The 24437-nt window shown below is 42.9% G+C and overlaps 2 protein-coding genes across 2 annotated transcripts in view; both read left to right on the forward strand.

Moving 5' to 3' along the window:
* The window catches only part of LOC108574203 (serine-rich adhesin for platelets-like), a 17492-nt gene extending 2908 nt beyond the window's left edge, over positions 1 to 14584 (forward strand). Inside the window, exons 3-10 of the mRNA XM_017936739.1 lie at positions 365 to 781; positions 1099 to 3122; positions 3508 to 3766; positions 4456 to 5193; positions 5743 to 6189; positions 7122 to 7640; positions 10403 to 11077; positions 13130 to 14584. Of these exons, the coding sequence (XP_017792228.1) occupies positions 365 to 781; positions 1099 to 3122; positions 3508 to 3766; positions 4456 to 5193; positions 5743 to 6189; positions 7122 to 7640; positions 10403 to 11077; positions 13130 to 14584 (6534 nt within the window). The remainder of the gene's footprint in view (positions 1 to 364; positions 782 to 1098; positions 3123 to 3507; positions 3767 to 4455; positions 5194 to 5742; positions 6190 to 7121; positions 7641 to 10402; positions 11078 to 13129) is intronic.
* A 4522-nt stretch (positions 14585 to 19106) lies between these two features.
* Positions 19107 to 24437, forward strand: part of LOC108574238 (anoctamin-8) — a 42335-nt gene continuing 37004 nt past the window's right edge. Inside the window, exon 1 of the mRNA XM_017936783.1 lies at positions 19107 to 19515. Within this exon, the coding sequence (XP_017792272.1) occupies positions 19323 to 19515 (193 nt within the window). The 5' untranslated portion in view covers positions 19107 to 19322. The remainder of the gene's footprint in view (positions 19516 to 24437) is intronic.

Consider the following 24437-nt stretch of genomic DNA (forward strand, 5'->3'; position numbering starts at 1 on the left):
CTCGGCTTGGGCTAAGCCGAAGGGCCCGGGTTCGATTCCCGTTGGGTCCCTCAATATTTTTCCGTCGTCGGTTCCTACACTAACCATAAAAAGACAATTACTTTAAACCTCCTTAAAAAAATAAATACTTTAAATCTACTTCAACAAAACAGTTACCTCAAGAAACAACTATTTTAAAATTGTTTAAAGAAGAACCTACTAAAAAAGAACCTATTTCAAAAAAACAACCACTGCAACACATTTAAACTTTCAACAAAGCCACACGTCACGACCGTTTAGACTCTGTTCGGTTTTCCAAAGGGTGTCGATTAATTCAAACGAGCCCCATTTGAAAACTTACAGAAGCCTTTGTTTTTTTCCCCAGTCTCAGACGTTTCTGCCTAGCGGCTTCAGTAACGTGGACAATGAGAAGCTGCTGCGTCAGAGTGGATTAGGTAGTACGCAGACAGTGGCAGATCTCGCGTCGGAGGATCTTGTGCCGCCTCTGCCCGCCTCCGAAACGTTGCCGCCGGTGTATCCGGCTCAGAACTTCCTCCCCCAGCGGCATCGCGCTCCGTTGCCTCCGAAACAGGAGCCGAGCTTTTCTCAAGAGTTCCCGAACTTGTCCGGGCAGCCGGAATTCAAAGGCGGCCAGCTGTTGCCACCGGGAGGACAACAGAGTGTCGGAAATGTCGGACAGATCGATGAGGAACAGAGGCAGCAGGGCGCGAAACATTTGAAGGAAACGGGTCAAGTATCGTTGGTGCCTCAAATTGAGGCTGGTCAGGACGACGAGGAGGAGGTTGGTGGAAATCTTTTCATGGGAATGAGAGTGAGCGATTGGAAAATTATGGAAATGAGGAATTGGGAAAGTTGAGCAAAATAACAAATTTAGAAAAGTTGTAGAAATTTCGAAAGTAGAAAGAGATGTTGTGAATTAACAAAAAAAAAAAACTATCGTCTTTATTCTAAAAATAGGAATTTCAACTGTACCCAAATGTCCTCGTTTCCCTCGCGAAAAGAGAAAAAAATAAAAAATTACTCCGAAATCCACTTAGCGCCTCTTTAAACGTTCCCCAATTTAAAAATTTACATAGAAAATGATTTTCCCTTTGACAGGTGCAATTAGTTTACGTGCCAGCGGAGACCCTAGCCCAGCGAGGTCAGCCAAAAAGAGGCCGTGGAAGGAAGCAATACCCTCTGCGTCAACAGCAACAGCAACAGCCGCCCCAGCAACCGCAAGCACACCGTGACAACCAAGGGGTGGAGCCTGGCGTGCTCGCACCTCACGACCAGGACGCCTTCGCTCGTCAAATTCTCCAGCAAATCCAAATGGAACGTGAGGAGAAAACTCAGTTCCTTAAAGAGGAGAGAATGAAGGAGATCGCCAGACTGAACGAGGAACAGCGAGTCCTGGAAAGGAAAGCTCGGCTTCAGCAAGAGGCACTTCAAAGGGAACAAGAGCTGCAACGTCAAAGAGAAGCGGAAAAGAAGAAGAAAGAATTGGAGAAACTGGAAGAATTAGCCAAGCAACGAGAATTGGAGAGAATTCGAGAGGCCAGGGAGAAGCAACGTTTGGAAGAGCTGGAAAGAAGAAGATTAGCTGAGATCAGGGCGAAAGAGGAGAAACGTCGAGCAGAAGAGGCAACCAGACAGAGAGAAGCAGAGAGATTAGCTGCATTGGAGAGACAGAAGGAATTGGAGATTCAACAAGCTTTGAAGCAACAACAGATCTTGGAGAAGCAACGTGAAAACGAGGCTAGGCTAGCTGCAGCAGAGAGACCTGATAATCGTGACGTTCACACTCAGTCTCTTCCATTAATCAGAGACCAACAGCAACAGTTTCATCGTCAACAGTTCTCAGAAGGATCCAAGCCACCGAAAAGTAAGATTAGAGGAAGACACAGGCAGAGAAATCAATATCAGGAGCAGCAGAATTATAGAGAACCAACCACAACTCCGTCCCCTAATCAACCTCCGTTATCAGTCTACATGGGGAGTTCCAGTTCGAAGACGAACAACGTCAGAGTGTCTGACGTGTTGAAAATACTGAAAGATGCAAAGACTATAGCTGTTCTTGACACAGTAGGTCCAGACACACCTCAGGTATTCGTAGGACCGACCAGCCTGGAACCACCAAATGGATATGCCAAGTTTGACCTACCTTATCTCTCTTCCATCGATCACAACAGGGTAGAGAGGAAAGTGGACAAGTTACCATTCTTCGTAGCACCGCTAAGCTTCGATCCTCCACCAGGTTACTCGAAAATCCCCTTCCCATCGCCTCACATAGGATCAGTAGTAGTCAATACTATAGACAATACTGATCCAAAGGAGAGTGACGATCACAATCCTAGTCCAACTCCATTGATAGAGCCTAATTCGTACTTGGAGAGCCTCGGTGGAGGACCTGAGTCTACCACACCGTTGTACGAACCTCAGACAACTATCAGCTATGCTCCAGAGTTATCAAGTACTCCGAAATACGAACAATCGTACACAGTTACACCGTCGCCTGGATATTCCGGCTCTAGGTTCAGATTCAGACAGTTCTACGGTGACAATAAACCAGCCTCTGTTGTCGGTACCTCCTATTACGACGATCAAAAGCCTTCGACGAGGAGGCACAAGTATTACGACGAGAACGTGAGAACCACCGATATTCCTATGCAGAATCCGAAGGTTGAAACTTCGGTCAGTCACGTAGAGGAGATTTCTTATTCGACTACGCCCACTTACAAAGAAGAGACTATCAGCTCTCAGGATCCCTCCGGTCAGTTGGCTCTGATTAATCAAGAGCTGGCTCAGCAAAGGGAGGCACAGAGGTACAATACCGGCGGGCAGGAATACGGTGAACAAGGCTCTCAGCTCTCGACTGGTCTCGGTGGCAGTTTCGAGGCTGTGATCACTGGCGGCGAGGTTAACGAGGTTAGAGCACCCGTTGGACCCACCCAGTACAGTTTGCCGGCGGAACTGCCGGCTATTTCGCCGCATCTGCCTGGCTTAGTGAACTCTCTGTTGGACAAGAACGAGGCGAAATTGCAGGCCAGCACGACCAGCACTACGACGAGTACCACGACTACTACGACCACGACCACGCAACGTACACCGACTACTACCTACAGGCCACGCAGTAGACAGAGGTACGTTACTTGAAATTATGACGAAAGGTTATGTTTGTTGAGTAAATTTCGTCCAGCAGGTGGATGAAGATTTAGAGTGAAATTAATTGGTTGGTTGAGATCGCTCTTATTAAATTGTAGCGATACGAAGTTTCACTGTGAGGATAATATTTCTTCCACTGACTGTACATGGGATTTTAGTGATTTAAAGGAGGCTCAAGTATTGCTGTCTTCTTGCTGATTTTTGCAGAGGGTGTTTTATTCATCTCAATATTTAATTTTTATGAAAGTGTAGTTCTTCTTGGTTCTCGTATAGGGGGTTTCATTTATTTCGATTATTTACGAATTTTCGAATAAAAAATACTTTCGTTTCGCAATAAAAAGTAAACGAAATTGTTAACTGTAGAAACAGGGTTGTTTCAACGAGGCCAAGGACAACGACTCAAACTCCGTCCACTAGAGCAAACGTGGATAGAAGTCGAAGACCGTACAACAGATCTAGGTCCAGATTCACCACCACCACAGAGGAGTATCGCGAATCCGCTTACGAGCCAACTAAATCCAGGATCCCTGAAACTACGTTGAGATACAATGCGGAGCACAGGAGGCCGATCAGTAGAACGCAGAAGTACAGGAGCCGAGATAAGACCAGTCAGCAGACTGAGGTAAATCCATTTCGTCGATTTATCATTGTATACACGCGAACAATTAATAACACTTAGATAACTGGTTCCCTCCGAGATTGATGATAAATCGTAAGATCCCTTGTTCCGAGGGAAAAAGGAGAAGATCAATTAACTGGAATTGAATTTAACATTTTTACTCTGTGCACTATTTTTTGCACGAGAAATACGTGTACTTCATAGTAATTAGAAGAATCTATTTTATATATCAAAATTCTTTTTTTAAATTAAAAAGAAATTCTAAATTGCATTACTATTTTTTTCACAATAGAAATAGATATATTTAACCGTTTAACTGTGTTCCCCTTTGAAAGAGAAATTGAATCCCCCCGGTTTAGAATTAAAAACGAGTAAGAATTGATAAATGAAAAAATAAATTATTGTGTCCTAACTGTTCGCTAATTAATGACGAGTTAACTCGTTTTTCACAGCTAAGAGGTCAATATTTCACATGATAGTTACGTAATAATGTTGCTATTTTATTTAATAACAGTATTGTTCCCAGAAGGCTGTGTTTAACAATTTTTCTCACCAACGCTATTTCGTCTGCAAAAAATACTCCGCAAAAATTTACAAAAATTCTCTATACACTGGTACTATAGATAGAAAATAAAACGAAGCTTTCCAATTTCCGTCACGTCATTTACATACACCTGAACCAACGTCAACAGGTCCCAGGGCACTCTCAGAACGCGCAGACACAGCAATCGTCGTACGACACGGTGTCCCATGGGGACTCCTCGCCTACGTCGAACGGTTACCTGCAGCCGAGCGGGCCAGAATCGAGCAGCCTTCGTCAGTTGGATTCCTCGTCGAGTTTGAACGACTATTCCCCAGAGAACTACCCGTCGACGACTGTCAGCACTACCGAAAACTATCCACCTCTACGCGACGTGACCGTGAATCAAGGATCTACACTGATATCGGACGATTATTCAAGAAGTCAGACCTATCCGCAGAATCTTCCGGAAGATCCACGTTATCGATCCAACTACGACCAAGCTGCTCTGGAAGAAGCTGGCCTGGAGAAGAGTCCTGTGAACGGGTTCAATTATCAGGCACAAAATGGCGAACTGTTGGACCAGGAGATTCTTCAGAGATCGAAAGACTATCAGCTGGATGGCAAGGCTGAGAACAGCGATTACGAACTAGCAACCACCGCTGATCCAAGGCTAAGGACGCAGGAGGATCAACGTTACTCGTCGATCTACGAGGTGAACGTTCCACAGACGCAGCCAGAGTACAGTTTGACCGGACAGGATACTCTGCATCGTTCGGAGAGCGAGAAGATCCAGACTGGAGTGGCTGAAGGTGATCCTAACGAGCAACCGATATTTATTCCTCTGCCGGAGAACAAGCAGGAGGATTACGAGCTTCCGGTTTCTTCAACGGAGGCTCCGTTGTCTGAGGTGAGCACGGATCTGATGTTTTTGGGGGATTTGAGGATCTTTCAAATTGTTTAACACGTTGAACGCCGGATCAATTCTACGTAACTTGTCCACGGTGTTGAAATTAATTTTTTACTCTAATACAACACATCGCAATATGCGTAAATAATAATTAGAAATAAAGCTGTATATAAATAAATATAGGAACCGACGATAGAAAAATATTGAGTGACCCAACACCACCCGGGAATCGAACCCGGGACCTTCGGCTTAGCAAGCCGAGGCTTTGCGCGCTACGCAAACCACTCCCTCTCTATTCTCCGTTGTCGGTTTCCTATTTTAATCTGCGGAGGCCCCGATACTACATAAAGCTATTTAAATATGCTGCGTGACACATTGGATGAAAATTTTCCAAGTATCACCATTTACTCGAATTAAACGCTTTTACCAATCTTGGCACCGCCGGTCATCGATGACCCCCACGGCATTCAACGTGTTAAGGTGTGATTTTTTGTGGTTGGAGGTTCAGGGAGATCGTACGGCTTATTTGTTCCTTTGAATGAACGTTAGATAACAACAGAGACAACTACAACCAGTACAACGCCCGTGGTAATTCGACAGCGAATTCGAGGACGTGTGGGAACACGTGTGCACCATGAACCGTCTGTTCAAACAAGAAACAGAGGTTCACAGGACGAGTATGTTCGTTTCAACGTGGTGAATCAAGATTCTACACGAACCACTCCAAGTCGTCAGAGAGTTAGGTCAAGGGCTCGTCCGCAGAATCATGGATCGCAAGTTCAGACCGACGGAAATGAGTACATAAATATTCATGCTGTTCAACAACAGAGACCAATCGTCACGACGACGCCAGCACCGACTACAACAACTACCACTGTGCGTCCGACGGAAGAGGATCTTGATTATGGTTTCATAAGGGCACCGAACTTCAGACCCGTACACCCGGTGGATAACAGGTATCCGGCACCTGTTACCTACCGGCCACAACTTCTGGAAGTGAGTGAATTTGGCAAATTTTTTTATTATTTTGAGAGAAAGAGTGATCGACGGTTTACTGGTTTTTGAAAGAGTTTACATTTTAACGAAAAAGTGTTAGTTATTCTAACTCAATCAACGTAGAAATCCTTGCGAGCCAAACTATTTTTATGTTATTTCACAGATTCTTTAGTCAGCTCAAAAAGTTTCTTTAAAAAATATACAAATCCCATAATTAACAAATTCTCATAAAGTAACTTAAAAATTGGAACTTAAAGAGCTTTCTCGAACAGTGTTTGTTGATCTGGTTTTTAAAAAATTTTTTGCCTCCACTACCTCTCTTTTGTTAAACTTATTTCGTATTCTTAAACAAGTTTACTCCTTTCTCACTCAGTACGCCACTAACGGACATGTTGTGCTATTAGTGCACACCACGAATGTCTCGCGTTTTTGGAGCTCCCAGTGTGTCCTACTGCGTTCTTCGTTTTGACTGTACACTTAAGACTTTTGGGTGAAAAGGGATCTAAGACCTTACGTGAAACAATTTTTCTTTCCAACGCGACATATGAACATAGACAATAAACGTTTAAAATAATGTTAAGGAACGTAAACTTGATTACTAAAAATATAAAAAGGCGGTGGGTAAAAAAAGACCCGAAGACCGCTCTAGGGTTAAGGATGTATGATAAAGGGAATGTTATCTGTATTTTAAAGTAAATCCAGTAATAAATCTTCATTTCGAGTTTTTGAGGCGACGCGCTTAGTGGATGCCGGGTATAACCGGCGCTAGTCGCGAAAGGGTTAACCGTTTATACGTTAAACAAATAAATACACCTTGCCACTCGTTCCTTAGAAAATCATAAATCTGATAATCTTACAAGAGCAATTTCTCAACATTCCAAAAGAAATCCTGTCCAGGAGAAACATAAAAAAGAAACCCGTTTGTCCTCCAGGTGCCGCAACAATCACTGCTACCAAACGACGAGACCGCAGTAGAACCGAGTCCTCCACAGACGCAACTACTGAAGAACCGTCAGAAGTACCAAGCGACGCCCAATCGTCGCCTATCGCTCAAACCAACCACTCTGCCACCTTCCACAACCACAACACCAGAACCGACTACCACGACAACAGAAAGAATACCTGTTGCCACAGTGTTGCCCGAGGACACGATCTACACGGTGAAACCGAAGTCACGACCAGACGAGCCGAAACAACCAACGAGAGTAAGAAGTAGAATTCGTCGACCTGGAAGAAAACGCGTGTCAACCACAACTAGTACCGAATCAGCGTTAGAAGCGCACAACGAGTTACCGTTAGACGAGAATTATCCGCGTGTACGTCCTCAACCAGTGACCACCGAGCAACAACAGACGCTGTACGATGATAATTACGATAGTAGCAGCGGGGGATTCCCCGCAGCTGGTCGTAATCCATCGGAGAATCAGTTCTACGGAACCTCCAGCGAGAACGTGAGTGTGTTCAGATAAACGTTAATTTAACCTGAAGAGGTGATATGTTCAGTTGTAACACGGTTGTTCGTATCTGATTCTTTATTCTGCGGTTCTTTTTGCAATTGTCGCCCGGGCTGCTATTAGTCTCTTTTCTAGTTTCTAGTCTCTTTGAAATCTCGCGCTTTTATCGTCTTGCCTATCTTTCAGTGGGGGGCACATCCTTGAACCCGCGAGTTCGTTATCGCAGGTGCGACAAGGATAGCTACTCGCGGATCATCTGCCGAGGCGGCGGTTGGTGATGTTTACTTTGCCTATAAACGCGACTTGTCGACCCAACACAGTCGAATGATTCTCCGGGCTGGTTCTGTCGGCTGGTGGTTTCGGCAGAGGGTAGATTACTGGTCTGATAGAGATTATAGGCGTAAGCCTGGGTGCTCCGAATCCTTCTAAGGGCGGCTGACAATAACTGTCCTTCGAAAATTAGCCTACACTCCACTGCAATCGTTGTTTCCCACTCCGTTTTAATATCTGTCGACGTCACATGCCCCTAGCTTTGCCCGCGGGCAACGACGAGTGCCCGTGCCCGAAACAAACGTGTTCGAGTAGAATTACGTCTACTTTGGTGCTCGACGAATTCACCTTTGAATTTCGAACTTATACTCGACGTCACCAGCTACTCGTAATCACTCTTCGTTCCTTTAATAGATAATCAATTAGCGCAGAGCGTGTAACAGTGATCTGAGATATTATTAGGAGACTGTTCAGACAGATTAGAAGGGACGATAGGGACGTCTGATTAGAAATTCGAGTATAGTTAAACTGAGCCTGTATAATGGAGTAAGTTTCTTGTTTCTGGCATGCTGCTCCAGTTCGAGGGCTCCACGCCTGTTCTTTTATCGGTTCTGGCATGCACTGGCCGGTTTGTGGGTCGCGATAAGGGGAGAATAATTGGCGCGTTGTGATATGGAAATTTTATAGGAGGTTACACTCTCGTTCATAAGTATTAAGACACTCGCTGAAAGTGAAGCACATTTAACGTTATCGCGAAATTATTAACATACTAAAAAGAAGAATTATTCGTTCGTTATGCAAAAGCGAGGAAATGTAATTTAAATGATATAACGGGTGTTCTGATAATTATTATATTTCACGTGTTTTTGCACGCCATTTTGAGGGATGTTCTGAGGTGTTGGAATGGGAACGATGAGATTTTTGGGAATATTAGATTCTAAATATTAATCGCTGCTAATTCACTTTTTCTATCTATTGAGAGAAGTATTAGGTTGTCCGGAAATAAATTGCGGTTTTCTGTTATGTCATATTTAGGGCTTTTCTATACTATATATTTTAAATTTATGCTTATCAGGTAATATACCATTTGAACGTGTAGACGTCGCGCTGTCGTATAAGCGATACACTTTTGTTTTTTACCGTCATTTGTTCTGAGTATAACTTAAAAACGTAACAATGGACAAAAAGCAAATTCGTACTATATTTTTATATGAATTTAAATTAGGACGTAAAGCCTCAATCGTGTATTCGGTGAAAGCACAACTAACAAAAGTTATTTGTTAAACAAGCAAGTTTGGTAAATCGTAAGGGACCTATATTCCTACACGATAACGCCGGCTCGCACGTATCACAATTCACGATTCGGAAGATACACGAATTGGGTTATGAAACATTAATACACCCTCCTTATTCGCCCGACTTATCCCCTACAGATTACCATTTTTTTTTAAACATTTCGATAACTGTTTGCGAGAAAAGATCTTCCGCAATAAAGAGGATGCTGTAAATACCTTCGTGGAATTTATTAATTCTAGAAATCCTGATTTTTACTGTAATGGAATAGGAACTCTTGTAAAACGTTGGAAAAAGTGTATAGAATCTAATGGAAATTATTTCGATTAAGTAAATTCATTCTAAGCAAAATTACACGTCTTTAAATCTCATGTACAGATACCGCAATTTATTTCCGGACAACCTAATATTTCGAGTTTTTAACATTATTTTAAACGCTAACTATGCCGGACTATCACTGCGAACCCTCGTTAAAGACCCTCTTCGTTAACTCCGTTTCTAAACTCTCCTCCCCTGATGTATACACTGTTCGCCCTTAAAGAGGACTCACCCCTTTCATGCACACGTACACAGAGGCACAGAGAGTATCGCAAACAGGTTTCCTTTCTCGACAGAGGACCGCGCTAAATGTTGTACCGCATCGTTTTCAGTGAGATTCTGCAGGTGGAAAAAAATTGAAATACTTGCTTTTGAATTCGAAAGATTCGTAACCTCTACTGTAATTTACTGTAACAACCGTTAAAAACCTCAATGTATCACGTACTACATTCGGAAGAAGAAAAATCCTGTCTTAAACGTGAAATATTACGCACACACTGTTCTACCTAAATTGTAACTTGAAATTTTTCAAAGTACCTGAAAAATCCAAATTTACACTCCGAAGCGAAATTCTTTATATTGTAGTATCGGGGCCTTCATAGCCCAAAATAGGAAATTGACACGGGAGAATAGAGAGGGAGTAGTTGGCGTAGCGCGCAAAGCCTCGGCTTGTTAAGCCGAAGGTCCCGGGTTCGATTCCCGTTGGGTCCCTGGATATTTTTCCGTCGTCGGTTCCTACAATATTAAAACCTCTCGAACGACAATTTGCTAAAAAAGAAAGTTCACTCTTGAAAAATTCAATTTCTTCCTTCCGGAAATCTTTCTTCCCATCGGACCTGAAAATTTGCATAATCACGAAAACTTGGTTAAAATTCCAGTATCCTGCCGAGTTCGTTCTGAACTTCGGCAACTACCCCGGCCAGACAGTTCCACGCGAGGAGTACGATCAAACACAGCTGGCCAGCAGCGCGTCGAGGAAGTACACGCAGGCATCGAGAGCGAGGCCTTTATCGGAAGACGCTCACTCGACGACGGCGGACATTTACGGCGCCGAGAGTCAATGGTCGACGAAATTGACGAGGACCTCGTTCCAGCCGAGTTTCGCGGTGAACCAAGTGTCGGGGGAGTCGTCGAAGGAGCAGCATCAGTGGTTTCACGAGTCGTTGAAAGAGGGGAATCCGCCGGAAATAATCACGGCCGCGCCGGAGATATCGTCTGTCACGTTGCTGGTCTCTTCTGACGACAAGAAAACGGAGAAAAAGAAGGTGGAGGAGGAGGAGGAGGAGGAGGACGAGTCGGTGTTGATGGGTACGACGATGTTCGGTAGGAAAACGAATGCACAGGATCACACGGAGAAGATGAACGGTGGTGGAGTGACGACGACTGAAGGAGCTCCATTGGCCACCATAGAGAGGAACGGAAGCGTGGCGGAGAATAGACATGACGGGGATTCCTGGCTGATGGACAGGTCTGGAAATGCTACGGAACAGCGGAATATCGATTTGGAGAAGATCGCGAAGAAAAATGACGGTCCACCGGCGGCTGGTAAGAAGGTAAGGGGTGTAGAGAGATTCGATGATTGAGGAGCTTCTTTTTGAGGTTAGGTTGGTATACACTACAGATAGAACGTACAGCGATATTTTTAGCTGTCTTATTCTTGAAAATTTATCATTATTCTCATCCTGGTTCTTACGTTTGCGGTTGTTTGGTGATCGTACGAAGGGTTTTTCTTTCTGTTTTTATCAGGTCACACATTCTTCTATTTTTGCTGTAATTTTTTTTTTTCGACTATTGCTGTTGTTTTCGGTATAATTGTTTTTTGTATGTTTGGGTGAATGTGTGTGTGTATGATTAATGTTTCAAGATGATTCATTATTATTATTTTATTATAAACGGGATCAAGTCCCATTAGTGTACATAGGGTGTATAAGCATTCAGAATATAATACATAATACATAATTCATAATTCGCGGGGACGTGTTACCATTAGTTACATTAATTTGTACAACAAATTTTTGAAGCCGTGAGCACTGCTCGAAAAAAAGTTCAAATGCGTGCTTAGTTTTTCGGCTTCGATGCAGACACGATTTATGGGATCTGAATTACCGACTGTAGTCTTATAAAGGGCTGGATGGAACAACGAAGTGGATCTTAATGATCTTGATGGTGCATAAAAATTTATAGATGCTAGTAATTGCGGACAGCAAACAACGCTATTAATCATTTTATGTAAAAACATCAGATCATTATTACATATACAAGGTTTCGATATTCAATTTGTTACCGATATCGACTAACTTCTAAACAAACTAATTCGTAATGATACTATCGACAGTAAGAGGAACACATTTAAGTTCACCTAATCCTGTTTCCGAATGAAACTTACGCACCCCTTGAAAAGAAAAAGGTTTCAATTAATTGGCGACGTTAAACGTTCATTTCTGAAAGGGGAAACGTAGAAGTTTGAGAAAGTGCGGGGACCATAGGTGAGGCCATAAGATTGCAGAGTGCCAAGGTTATGGCGCTCTCTTTACAGCCTGAGGCCACGCGGAGTTTTCTCATTATTACTTCTTTTTGGAGAGGATTAACGTGGTTTTTCTTTCGGCGAAGACACGGTGTGCTGCTATGGGGTTATTGGAGATCGTTAAAGGCATGGAAGAAGGGAAGTTTAATATTAGAGTGCGAGAGCTTGGGGGATGGTTAAGGGGGAGAGAAAGGGGATATTAATATCGGTATGAGCGGTTGCCGTGGAGAAAATCTTTGTTGGATTGTTACTAATAATAATGCGTCAGAATGAATTGTGTTATGTATGAGAAACACTGTTTAGTCAAAATAGTATAACAGCCGATGCAATCCTGGTCTCTTTTTCTCAAATGCGCAACAGACTTTCTGTCGTGCCTTTACGAGTTTTTTCCTTCAGTTCGACTGCGATTTTCAAAGCGCTACGACGTTCTTCCGCGGCGAAGAAAATAAAATACGTTTAAGAGAATTTGCAGTGAACACCATTTATTTAACCCGTTAATCCAATAGTTTTCTTATCAAGTGACAGAGGTGACCGGTATTGAACTCCCCCTACATGTGAGTTATACAGAGTTTTGAACGTTTATATTAATCTGTCTCAGTATGTTGATCAGTTTTGCTGTTACTACTACTACTACACACACACACTCATTCCTCCTAATAATCCTATTGGATTATGGGAGTGATGGATTGTTAAATAATTAGTAATCCTTATTTCAAACTGTGAACTTTATTTCACACAAGGAAGGTTCGCTTTTCTACTTGATGGCAAGAGTAGGTATACGGACTGAGAACGCTCCTACGCAACACCCTAATATTGCCTACGATCCCGCTTGGGATCTAAGGGCCTTTTGTCACGTATCATAAACATGATACTGACTAACTGACTGATAACTGACTTATAAATCTAACAAATCCAACAGTCAATTATAAAATAAAAATTGCAGGAAAAATTGTAAAGTTAAAAAATCGAACACGACTAAAATTTAAGGGAAAAATGAGTTCAGAATCTCGCGTACACTGCAGAAAGAAAGAAAAACAAAAAAATAACGACGAGGAGAAAAACACAGAATAATCTGTTCCAGACTGGTCGAAGGAGAAGAGTCCGCGTTAGAGTCAGACCAGCAGTAGACGACTTCGTCACAGCCGAGTCTCAACACTTCAATTCCGCTCTGAACGGTCTGTTTCGAGATCAGTACAAGTACAATCCCGTCCGCGAGTCGAAACTTCCAGCTGCAGCCTCTAGTCTGCCAGGGAAATCGGTGCTGCAAGATTTTCTAGCCGAAATTCTGAAAAACGAGGAATCATCCTCGAGAACGACGACTACCGAGGTACCGGAAGTAGCATGGACGATGTCTCCAGCCATGACCACTCCCATGACAATCCCCGAAGACCTAGAGGAGACCACAGAAAATCAATCCACCACGATTCCAACCACAGACAAACCAGAAGAGACGACCACCGCTAGGTCCCCTTTGGAAGACTTCTTCTCGAGATTAACGCAAGACTCTTCGCGCGAACCGACGAGAACGAAGGAAGAGACGAAAAACGAGAAGAAGACGAACGACGAGAAACCGTGGGAACTGGCGAAGAAATGGAACCAGAACGGAATTCAGAACACCTTGAACTTCGGATCGATCGCCGAGAAATACACGATTCAGGAGAACCGTATTAATAAATTAAACGTTGACATGGAGGCGTCGCGAGGAGGCAATCAGGAGGAGAAATTGAAGCTCTCCGGGAAGCAATCGAAGGTAACAGAGGATGAAATCGACGAAGAAACACCGTCGGAGTATCTCGAGGGTGAAAAAGGATCGAAAGACGCGGAGGGCTATCCGAAGAACCACAGAGCGAAATGGAGCGAAGTGAGATATCCGTCGTCCTTCGATCATTCTCAATCCTCTCCGTGGAAGTCTGATCCGAAGACTGACGCGAAATCCAGCGGCACGTCGATTCCAGGTTTGATAACGAAAAACGAAGGAGACACCAGTGTTAAAACACTCTCGGACTACGTCCAGGCAATTTTCGACACGATGAAGAGCGCCGAAGAGGAAACGACAACCGTGAACACGGAAAGTCCCGAAGAAATCAGCACAACTGTTCAACCACCGTTGCCGGACGGAGAGTTCTCCATTCAAGATGGTTCGGGACAAGAGAAGACGACCGTAAAGGACGTAGAAGTGAAGACAACCACTCCGATGACCTTGGAAGAGGCACAGACAACGATGAACATAGACGAGGTGACACAAACGACCGAGTCGACGAATGATATCGATTTGGAGAACGCGACGACCTTGGACAGAGGCAACTTGGCCTCGGATAGCTCGACGAGTTCGTCGACCGAGTATTTCGTTACCGATTCACCGACCACGACAACCACGAAGACCAGCAGCACAACTGCCACGAGCAATTCCACGGAATCGATACTCGGCAAAGTTCTACGCACATCGACGACCACCAGAGTCTCTCACATGACGGAGATTTGTTATCGAGGTCGATGCGTGATGACGAGGCCCAGTAGAGATGATCGTTCGAGATGAGGGGAGTGTTGTAAGCATTGAAAGTGGAAATTATTGTTCCGTTTGTTGATCGATCGAAGGAACGGATCGTCTGTATATGTATATAGATAAAAGGGGCCTCGTTGATCGCGATCTTCGTAACCGAATTATTTATTCCATCGGGAGTGTCGATTGTAGAATGATTAAAATGTGGTGTGATCTATCGTGGAGATTTCTTTACGCATGTTTAGCACGTCGTATGTTAATTTTGGTGGTTTCTGTTTCTTGAAATTTCGCCGACGATTTTTGGTCCGGTTGGACGGGTAGAGAATCTCTGTGGAGGATTTTCATTTAATTTCGCTTTGATTACGTGGGTGGTTTTTTCGAGATTGAAATTTCCGCGATCAAGTGTGTAGAACGATTATTTTCACGTTTTAACGGCGGATTTCGTTGAGATTGTTCCTTCATCTCGAAGGATTAAGGATTGATGGTGCATGTAGAAAAGGGTTAACACGTTCACTGTCACGCCACGATTCTTCACTGTCACCATTTGTAACGTCCTTTATCGCTATTTAATTCAGTAAAGTTCTTTTTCATCCATCATTATATCATTTTTTTCGATATTTATAAAATCACCGTTTTTATAAATACAACGGTGGAATATACCGCCACAATTTTTACTATTTATAGCAATTGTTGTAACACATAAATTATTCAAAAAAAAATAATTTATAACATGGTATATACATCGTTCGAAATAAGAGTAACCTCGTTTCGCGCACGGGACGTGCCTAAGGCAGGGCTACCCTCTGCTACGCTCTCTGTCTATGCGCGGAACGGACGAGAATCGGTCCGAGAGCGAGGTTACTCTTATTTTGAACGACGTACAGAGACACAGCGGAAAAAGATCGGTAAATTTGATGTGCCAGTCAACGTGTTAGAACAGTGAAACGTAGCGTAATGCGTTATACAGGGTGTTCTCCAAAAATCGTAACACAATCGAAAATGAGCGAATTCCTGATGTGAGAGTAAGTCGAAAATATAGAGTAAAATTTTCCAAGAAAATCGAACTTTAATGTACACCTCGTTTCCGGTTGTACCACGATTTCCGGGACACCCTGTACATACCCTAGTCAGGGTTGTACCGGTTCGTTGAGTAGAAGTGAAGCAACGTTTGCATGATGAATCGATCGTGCGTCGCGACGCTTGTTTACTGTTTCGGTGCGAATCCGGAAACGGTGGCCCTTGCTTTAAGTGTGAAACGATAGAGGGCTAAGTCTATTTAACTTAATTCTACCTACCGCCTACTGTTGGTACACGTGTAAGTTAAGCGTTTAAGTATTTTAATAAAAACACACGAGAAAGCAACAACGTGTCGTGTCGGTCTGCACGCGACCACGAGTACTTTGACTTCCTGTTTAGCGACGTCCCATCGACCCCTTTTGTACGTTATGTATAACGAGTGTAATTCACCTCTTGTTTCACGAAACACACAGAGTCTGTACGTAATTAGACGATTATATTCAGACGAGGCTTTTTTTAAATCTCAAAATAAAATTTTTCTTTTATTGCAGTCCAAAGATGCTTCTTTCTATTTAAAAAAAAAAAAAAAAAGAAGAAAGAAGTATTGCGATATCTATACTAGTTGAGCTGAAAAAAATTGTTAAAGATTGAAGATCTCTTAAGATCGAAGGTTTATTGAAAAATTGTGTTCTCCTGTTTTATTAGCGATAAAAAAAAAACCAAAATGCTCTGCATTCGCGAATTACTCGGTAGAAAAAATTCCTTCAAGGATCCCTTCTTTATTGGGAATAAAAATTTTTTCAAGGTCTCCCTTTTTATCATGCATTACATGGCCACCGTTGCACTAGAATTTCTATGTAAAAAATATTCCTTCTTTACCGACAGAAAAAATTTTGGACAGATTTAAGGGTTAATTGAAAGGTTCGTTCGTGAGGAAATGCTCCCGTACACACGGGGTGTAACGAACGAAAATTTGACCTCGATCTGATGGCACAAAGGGGAAAGGATTGAATCTGAGGAATCGTTGTAGCCGAAGGGATTAAATCATTCGCCCGAGAACAGTGCCAAGAATAACGTTTCTCTTATTGTAGCTCCCGCGATTTCACGATGATGACGTACGGTGTGAGAGGAAAGGGAAGACCGTTCCACGTTTTCCATTGAAATGGGGGAAGACGGACAACTTCTGCGAACGGTTCTCGCCCCCTTTCGCGTTAAATTGAGCCAACAAACTCAGCCCAGACCGAAGTTCAATGGAGTTCATCAGCCTGGTTGCATCTCTTCTAATTAACTTTTCATTGTTTTTCGCGAAAACTTCCTAACGATGATCGAATCGGCCGCGAGTTTAACTGTTATCGCTCTACCTAACGATCCTTCATTATGAGTGTCGTTGGTACCTTCTTATCTGATTGCTCGAAAAATGAAGAATTTGTCGGAAGGGTTAAGTAATGAACCGTGAGGAAAGAATTAATTTTTTTTAGCACCATTAAAGATATTTTCGGAAATTGTAAGATTAGGGAATTAATTAGGAATTAAATTTGGAAAAATTTTGAAACGAAGTTAAACAGTACCGTTCAAATATTTACTTTAATCTACTTTTGCCTGTATCTCATTTAAGCTTTGAATCTAAGAGTGTTCTTTTTCCCTTAATGTGAAGTTTTTCTGGCGATAACTAAATTAATTTTTGCCTGTAACTATCAATAATAAATAAATAAATATATATCGGTAAGTATGGCGGTGTCCATTGATCGATCGAATTTAATTCGTTCAATTCGTGGCATTGGTTCGATCGTCTTTGAGTGTACCGCATCGAGATGCCCTCACTCGATTATCGATACACGCGAAAGGCTTCACGTTCGAGCGGAGAAAATTATCAAAGCGTGCCGGAAGTCGCATTACGATCATTTTCCAATAGCTACGCTTTCCTGTCTCTATCAGCGGGCTGCATTCAATCGGGGACCGAGGCATTGATTTCCAGTCGATATCTGTGCCACAGGAACGACACCACTCTCGCTTCTGATGGCCACTTCAATTCCGGAAATAGGAAATAATCTACTCGACGCTGTCTCGAAATAGACTAACGACGGTTCGAATTTAGAGCGTGCCCTTGACACCGTCGAAAGAGTCGATTTACCTTGTCACCGGCCTGTAATCCGACACTTTTTAACGCGTCACAACGTTCCCTCGCAGACGCAGTCAAAACACACCACGAAAGCTCGATTTCCAATACGTGTGTTAGGTTATGTCGTTTTCAACGCGACGACGTTGTCGATCGATGATTGGCTTTCAGTATCGATTGTATCAATTTATCAGCTCAAATACATCGAACGTTTATCTTTACGACAATTTTTCTAATGTAAAGAAATATAAAATAGAGAAATCATTCGTTGTTTGTCAGTGAATTTTAATTTTTTATTTTGATTACATATTTCATAGGATATTTTGAAAAATCGATGAAATTCGAGGGGTGTCAAGTGATACTGAATATTCTGAATATATACGAAAGAGAGGTTTCACAGCAGCCGTGAATGTCAGACGAACCCTTAACCTAATTTTCATATGGCACGTATGCTTGAGGTTTCCGGTGGTGTCACATGGCGTGGAAAACGACGTGGAAAAGGGAGAAAAGAAAAAGTGGCACGAATCGTAGCGAGTAGTCGAGCGAGAAATGGCGTTGCACGGAATCGATCGCGAGTCGCGTCTAAAGTTCGCCACAGATGGCGGGACTACGCGGATATGTTCCCCCGTTCCGAGGAAACGTCGGGAGTGAGTCATAGAGCATCGACATCGGTGGGCCGCAGTGGTGCGAACGCGGCTTTCGCGTGGTCAAACTCGCGTTTCAACTTTACGCTGTTTAGGTAAATTCGAAGACATTTTTTTGCATCATTTTCAAACCCATTCCCACGATTTTTCAATAAAATTAAATCGTAAAATGTGAGCGATGCAATTGCAATACTAATTATTAATTCGTATTTCTACTACGAATGCAACGAATAACAAATATTCCTTCGTTAAATATTTAAGACGTCCTGTAGACATTTTTGACGTTGGAAGAAGAAGATAAAATCGTAATTGCATATTTGTTAACGTGTATAATGGTCAAAGATGAAAAAAATCTTCACCGTTTAACCTCAATTATATGATGAAATTAGTACTTACGTATTCTCGAAGAAATTTCCCCGCCAGTAGTGAGCTGATCTCAATCTTGTTAACAATTGAAACACTCGGTGATACGTAATAATCCATATAACCGTTTAATAAAATAAACCACTTATATCCGACTGAGACAACTATCAATTATAATCGAATAATTTCTAAAAAGCTACTTAACCTTATAGTGATTCGCGCGATTTTTCTACATTCTACCAAATAGTCCGATTAATTCAAACTTATTCTACTTACAAACGAGCCTACTGCAGCCTACAAACATAAATTGCACCTTAACACAATCGATTTATATAATCAACGAATTGAGTCACACACGTTCATCTTCCAAGTAATAACCAAGAAATAACTTACACTTCTTAACGTAAACAGAAAAAAATCGCCAAACCTTTGAGAAAATTGCTCCCATGTCAATGCGCCGCGAGGGTGGCGCCACGGCGCGGCCAGCGCCGCGAAACGCTGCAGTGGTGTCGAAGGGCGAAGAGAGTCCGCGACTGTAAAGAAGCGAGTAGAGAGGTTGCATAGAGGGAGCGAGTTCAGTTCAGGCGCAAAGGTCCTCGGTTAAGGACGCGACGGTCCTGCTAATCGGGACACTATGCCAGGCGGCGAGGGGTCCCCGATCAATCTCCTCGACCACCATGCATCGACCACCTCCGGCGAGTGCGCGAACAGTGATGAAGATGAGAGGACAACGGGCACCGTTTCCAGCACGATGACGAACGTCCTCGCGGGCGAAGGTCTGAGACGGAGGAAGGTCATACACGCGGCCAAAGAAACCCTCGACAAGGGTGAGTCTTCGAGTAACCCCCTTCGATTCATCGTAACGTTTCACGAATCGACGTGTCCCCCCTAACCGTGCATCGTTTTCTAGTCATGCCTTTCATTTTCGTTTCTCACGTTAGTACAGAGTTAGTACGGTATAGTTTCCTCAAGATGCTAGTTAGAGTAATACACGATCAACCTGTCACTCTTAGTTGACACGTATCTCCAGTGATAAACACGGAGGTGTCGAATCGAATAATCGACAGGGCCCCCAAACTGCCAGTCCAGTCGATCGCATAATCTAACAACGTCTATACGATACATCGATACACGGATCATCTTCCTTTCTCCCTGCGAATCTACGTTTCAGTCAGAAAACATAAGAAACAGCGTCCCTTGTCCGCAGTGCGCGCAGCCACGGATGCTGTGTGGCGGCGTTGGTGCGCGCGTTCACAACGCCGTTGTAAGTACATAGAACGAAGTATGTACATACATAAGTAAGACGAATTAAACGACTGCCTACCTAGAGGGGGGGAGGGGGCGGTCGTTACGAAAGCTCGCGCAATAGTCCTCGCGAAGGAAGGATCATCGATGATCCTCCGTGCTCGCTTATTTTCGTCCAGGGATCGATTCTCCTTCCGAAAATCGTTCGTACACACGCCCACCCGCCACTCATCCCCCTTCTTCGTTGCCCGCGAACCCCCTCTGAACACAGCTTATCTCCCTTTTTCCACTTCCACCCGACTCGACTCGACTCCGACTCGGCTGCGTACGCATATCTTGGTTCGCGGTTCTTTCGCAACCGCGCGATCTGTCGTGCCCGACGCCGATCGGCCCTCCTCGTGTCGACGCTTCGAGATCTTCGCCGCGCGACTCTCTGTTGAGGAGTGGGGGTAACGAGTAGCTGGAGTGGGGGGCGGGTAATCGCGTGCAACCTGCACGGCGACCAGAGCGCATTGTCGCCTAAGGGCATTGCATTTTCGGGCAAATTTCAGCGATACCAGTGCGGTCCGATTGGAATTCAAACGCTGCATCCCGCGGTTTCTCCCCCGTCGATACTCGTGGCCTCGAGCGTTCCGGGTTTCTTCACCCTTCGATCAGTAGAGATACGATCGGTCACGGCTGGACCTTTTATATTGGAAGTTTGTTTCTTATCGGGATTCTCAATCGTTGTACGCCCCCCCTTGTGCTTTCTTACCGCGCGCTATTTGAAATAATTAGAGGTCATCTGGTCGATGGAAGGATTAGCCTCGAGCCTCGAGGGGGATCTGGTGAATTATCTGAAAATATCGAATTGTAGGATTTTATGAAAGAAAGGTTTTAGGGTATGAAGATTTTGTAAGAAATTCCGATCATCGTAGAAATGTCCTCCTTGAAATTTGTAGTTCTCTTTTTCAGAGTGTTCAGAGACTTGGCAGAAACGTTTCAAGTTCTTTAGCGTTAGGATATTGAGGATTTAAAAGAGGAAAATCTTCTGTAGTTTCTTTTAAGAGGTTGGAAGGATTTAGACTGGCGCCTTACAATGTTGGAGGATTTGGTAGATTCACTGTTGGTCCTGTATTAGACATGATCGTACTATACCGTAGGATTCCTTTGTACAGTCGAAACCTTTATATCTGCACGTGGTAACCAGACTCTTAGTAGTTGTTCGAAATAATTGGATTCACCTACTTAAACGACTTCCTCGAGTGAGGGGCGGGGGGGCAATGTTTAAGTTCCTTCTGTGCATTATCTGAACGATAATCCCTTCGTTATTTTAACTTCTCAATTCTTCAATTTTTTCCGCTCTATATGCTCCACGTCGCGAAGAACTCATTTTTATTTCATTGTATGCCATTTGTATAATACCAAGATGCTTAAATTGGCACGATAATTGGATACAAAAGTACTTTTCGTCACGGTGCTTCACGCTACAAGAATTTTCGATGGCAATACTTTTTAATAGTAAGGAAATTCTCGATCGCAATATTTTACGTTCAAAGAACTTTCCAAATAAAATATTCCACGTTAAAAAATTCTCACTCACAATTTTTCATAACAAAGGACTCTCCGAGTGCAATCTTGAACATTAAAGAATTCTATTAAAGTAATCCCCAATTACAACGCTGCGGTAAAAAGAACATCGTTCAGTCACAATGCTCTGTTAAAAGAAAGCTCTCAATCGCACTGATCCGTTAAAAAAATCTTGAATCGCAACACTCGACTGACAAGAATCCTCGATCACACACTCGAGTGAAAAACTTCGAATCACAACGTTACACTGAGAACAGAAAAGGAAAAGCTCTGAATCTGAACGCTTCACACCGAAGGAAACCAGCTAACCGCCACTTCGGCGTGGCGTGGCGTTTCCAGCGTTGGTTAACGAGCGTCGCCGAGGGTAAATTAGAGTTAAAGAGCGTACCGTAGAGGCAACGGTAGCATGCACGTATCCACCACTCGAATTCTCGCCGTGTGGATCGCGTGAACGTCGGCTGGTTACGTGACCCGAAAAATCCGCGTTAAACCACGAAAGGTCTTCGTTTGATAGTGATAATCGTATATCTCCCCTCACCCCGTTCTTCTCAATGTCCAGTTTATAATCTCGAATTGAAGAAGTAGATGCAAGGAGAGCGTGAAGTTATCGTGCGAGCGTGTTGAATATTTTTGGAAAATGTATTTTCCTTTTTTCATATTTTTAGTACAGTGTGGCCTTGGACTTGCGTACTAATTGGTTCCAGAGTGAGCGACGTAAGTCGAAAAAGACGTAAGTCGGGGTACACAGGATAGACACAAATTTTTTTTCCAGCGCTTGAAAATATCATTCCGGTGAATTATCGACTGCTCATCTGCTTACCGACTGCTGGAACAAGACCCGATCGTCATCTGTTGTTCATAGAAGAGTAAGTGCGATAGCCTTATTCTATCCCTATTGGCTTACTATAAGGGAAGACCTAAGAGTAACTGCGATAGCCTTATTCTATCCCTATTGGCTTACTAACAGCGAGCCGTCGCACGTTCCACTACATCTCCCACTTTTAGGCCCTGCGTGACGTCAGAAGCTTCACCTTAGGTTTGTCGGACAGTATGTATTCTATGCAAACATATACATTACCAGCCAAAAGTTTGGAATCATCTCCCACTTTTCATCGATATTAAATCTGCTGCTAATTTTTTATAGATTTGAAATTTATCTCAATTCTACATTTATCTACCAGCCAAAAGTTTGGAATCATCTCCCACTTTTCATCGATATTAAATCTGCTGCTAATCTTTTATAGATTTGAAGTTTATCTCAATTCTACATTTATCAATTTATCTCATATCGATTGATTCGAACGATAGATTTATTCGAACGATAAAAGATTCTCGAAGTCGATGACCTTTTTCTGGAAATCTTTGTGTAAATTGCAATGCTCGGTGATTCCAAACTTTTGGCCGGTAGTGTATATACATGTATTTATCAGATTAGGGGTTACATTTTCTTTTAAATTTATAGAAATGACAGAAGGGATGACATTTACAGTTTCGAATTCTTTGCTCAAATCACTTCCAGACTGATTCAGTAAGAACTAAACACTAAACTAGAACTAAACAGTAAGAACTAAACTCGGGGCCCCACTGTATATCGTTGCACGAAATATATCTAGTGATAAGGAACTGCAGGATCACCTAGCATATCGAGTTAAATTCATGTGCAATTTTTATGGAAAATAGTGAATAGTAGCGCTCATATTTTTTGAATATCATTACACCAAATGGTGCTGGTGATATGGAACTTCAGGACCACCCAGTATATCTAGTTAAATTCATGTGCAATTTTCATGGAAAATAGTGTACAGTAACGCTCATATTTTTGGAATATCATTACACCAAATGTGTCTGGTGATAAGGAACTTCAGGACCACCCAATATATCTAGTTAAATTCCCCTGCAATTTTTACAGAAAATAGTGGAAAGTAACCTACACATTTTTTGAATATCATTACACAAGATACAGCTAATGGAAAAAGCAGGAAAGCTAATATACGTATTCTTCCATTCACAAAAATTTAATAAACTGTGCTCTTTAACTAAACATGTTAACAATACTATTGGGCCGTCCTGAAAGTTCTAAGCGCAGTTTAAACCATCGTATCTCTGTTTATAATTGACATAAGTAACAAAAGTTAAACGGTATTTTCCTCGACGGTTAAAGGTGAATCCAACGTACTGTTCAAATTTTTCGTAAGATGAACAGGGATGGATATAAGTCGAACTATGTTCTCTGCAGTGGAGCGAGGATGTTGAATTTTTCGTGGTAACCCTCCACCGCAGGAGTAACTTTTACGGTACATCGGATTTATCTTCGAATAACGACTAAAATACCTTTTGGCTTTTTGTCGCTATCTCAATTAGAAACAGAGATACGTCAGTTTGAATTTTTCTTACATTTCGCTACGAACTTTCCCAATATTTCCTATTCTTCGACTTGGTATTTCCTCGAAATCAGCTGTTCGCGCTCACGCTCCTCTTACGCCTATCTCTCGAATTTCAAGCAACGCTCCGATAATGTTCACGAAACGTCGTACGTTTGATCTACGCCGATGTGCGACCATCTTCCACCACGATGCAGCCTTACTATTATTGCACAGGACGATACCACGAGACGTGGAGGAAACGCCAGCTTCGTCTGCTCGATAGGATTACGCGAGAGATAGGATTTAATGGGATTTATTCTAATAGCACCGCCTATGCTGTATCTCTGCGGTTTTCGACTCGGTTTTCGATCGCGGTGGCCTGCCGTGAATTGCATTCTGGGAATAATCGTGTAGAGAGGCTCGTTGGAATAATTGTGCGATTTCGTTGATTAATACTACGAGAGATTGTATAACGGGATCTAACTTGTTTCGGATTTTTCCGTGAAACGAGCGGGCAATTTTTGGAAAATTCGATTGGATTCGTGTGTGTCGGTAGGTTCGTTGTTTTGATT

This window comes from Habropoda laboriosa, unplaced genomic scaffold (assembly GCF_001263275.1).
Source record: "Habropoda laboriosa isolate 0110345459 unplaced genomic scaffold, ASM126327v1 scaffold176, whole genome shotgun sequence".
NCBI lineage: Eukaryota > Metazoa > Arthropoda > Insecta > Hymenoptera > Apidae > Habropoda > Habropoda laboriosa.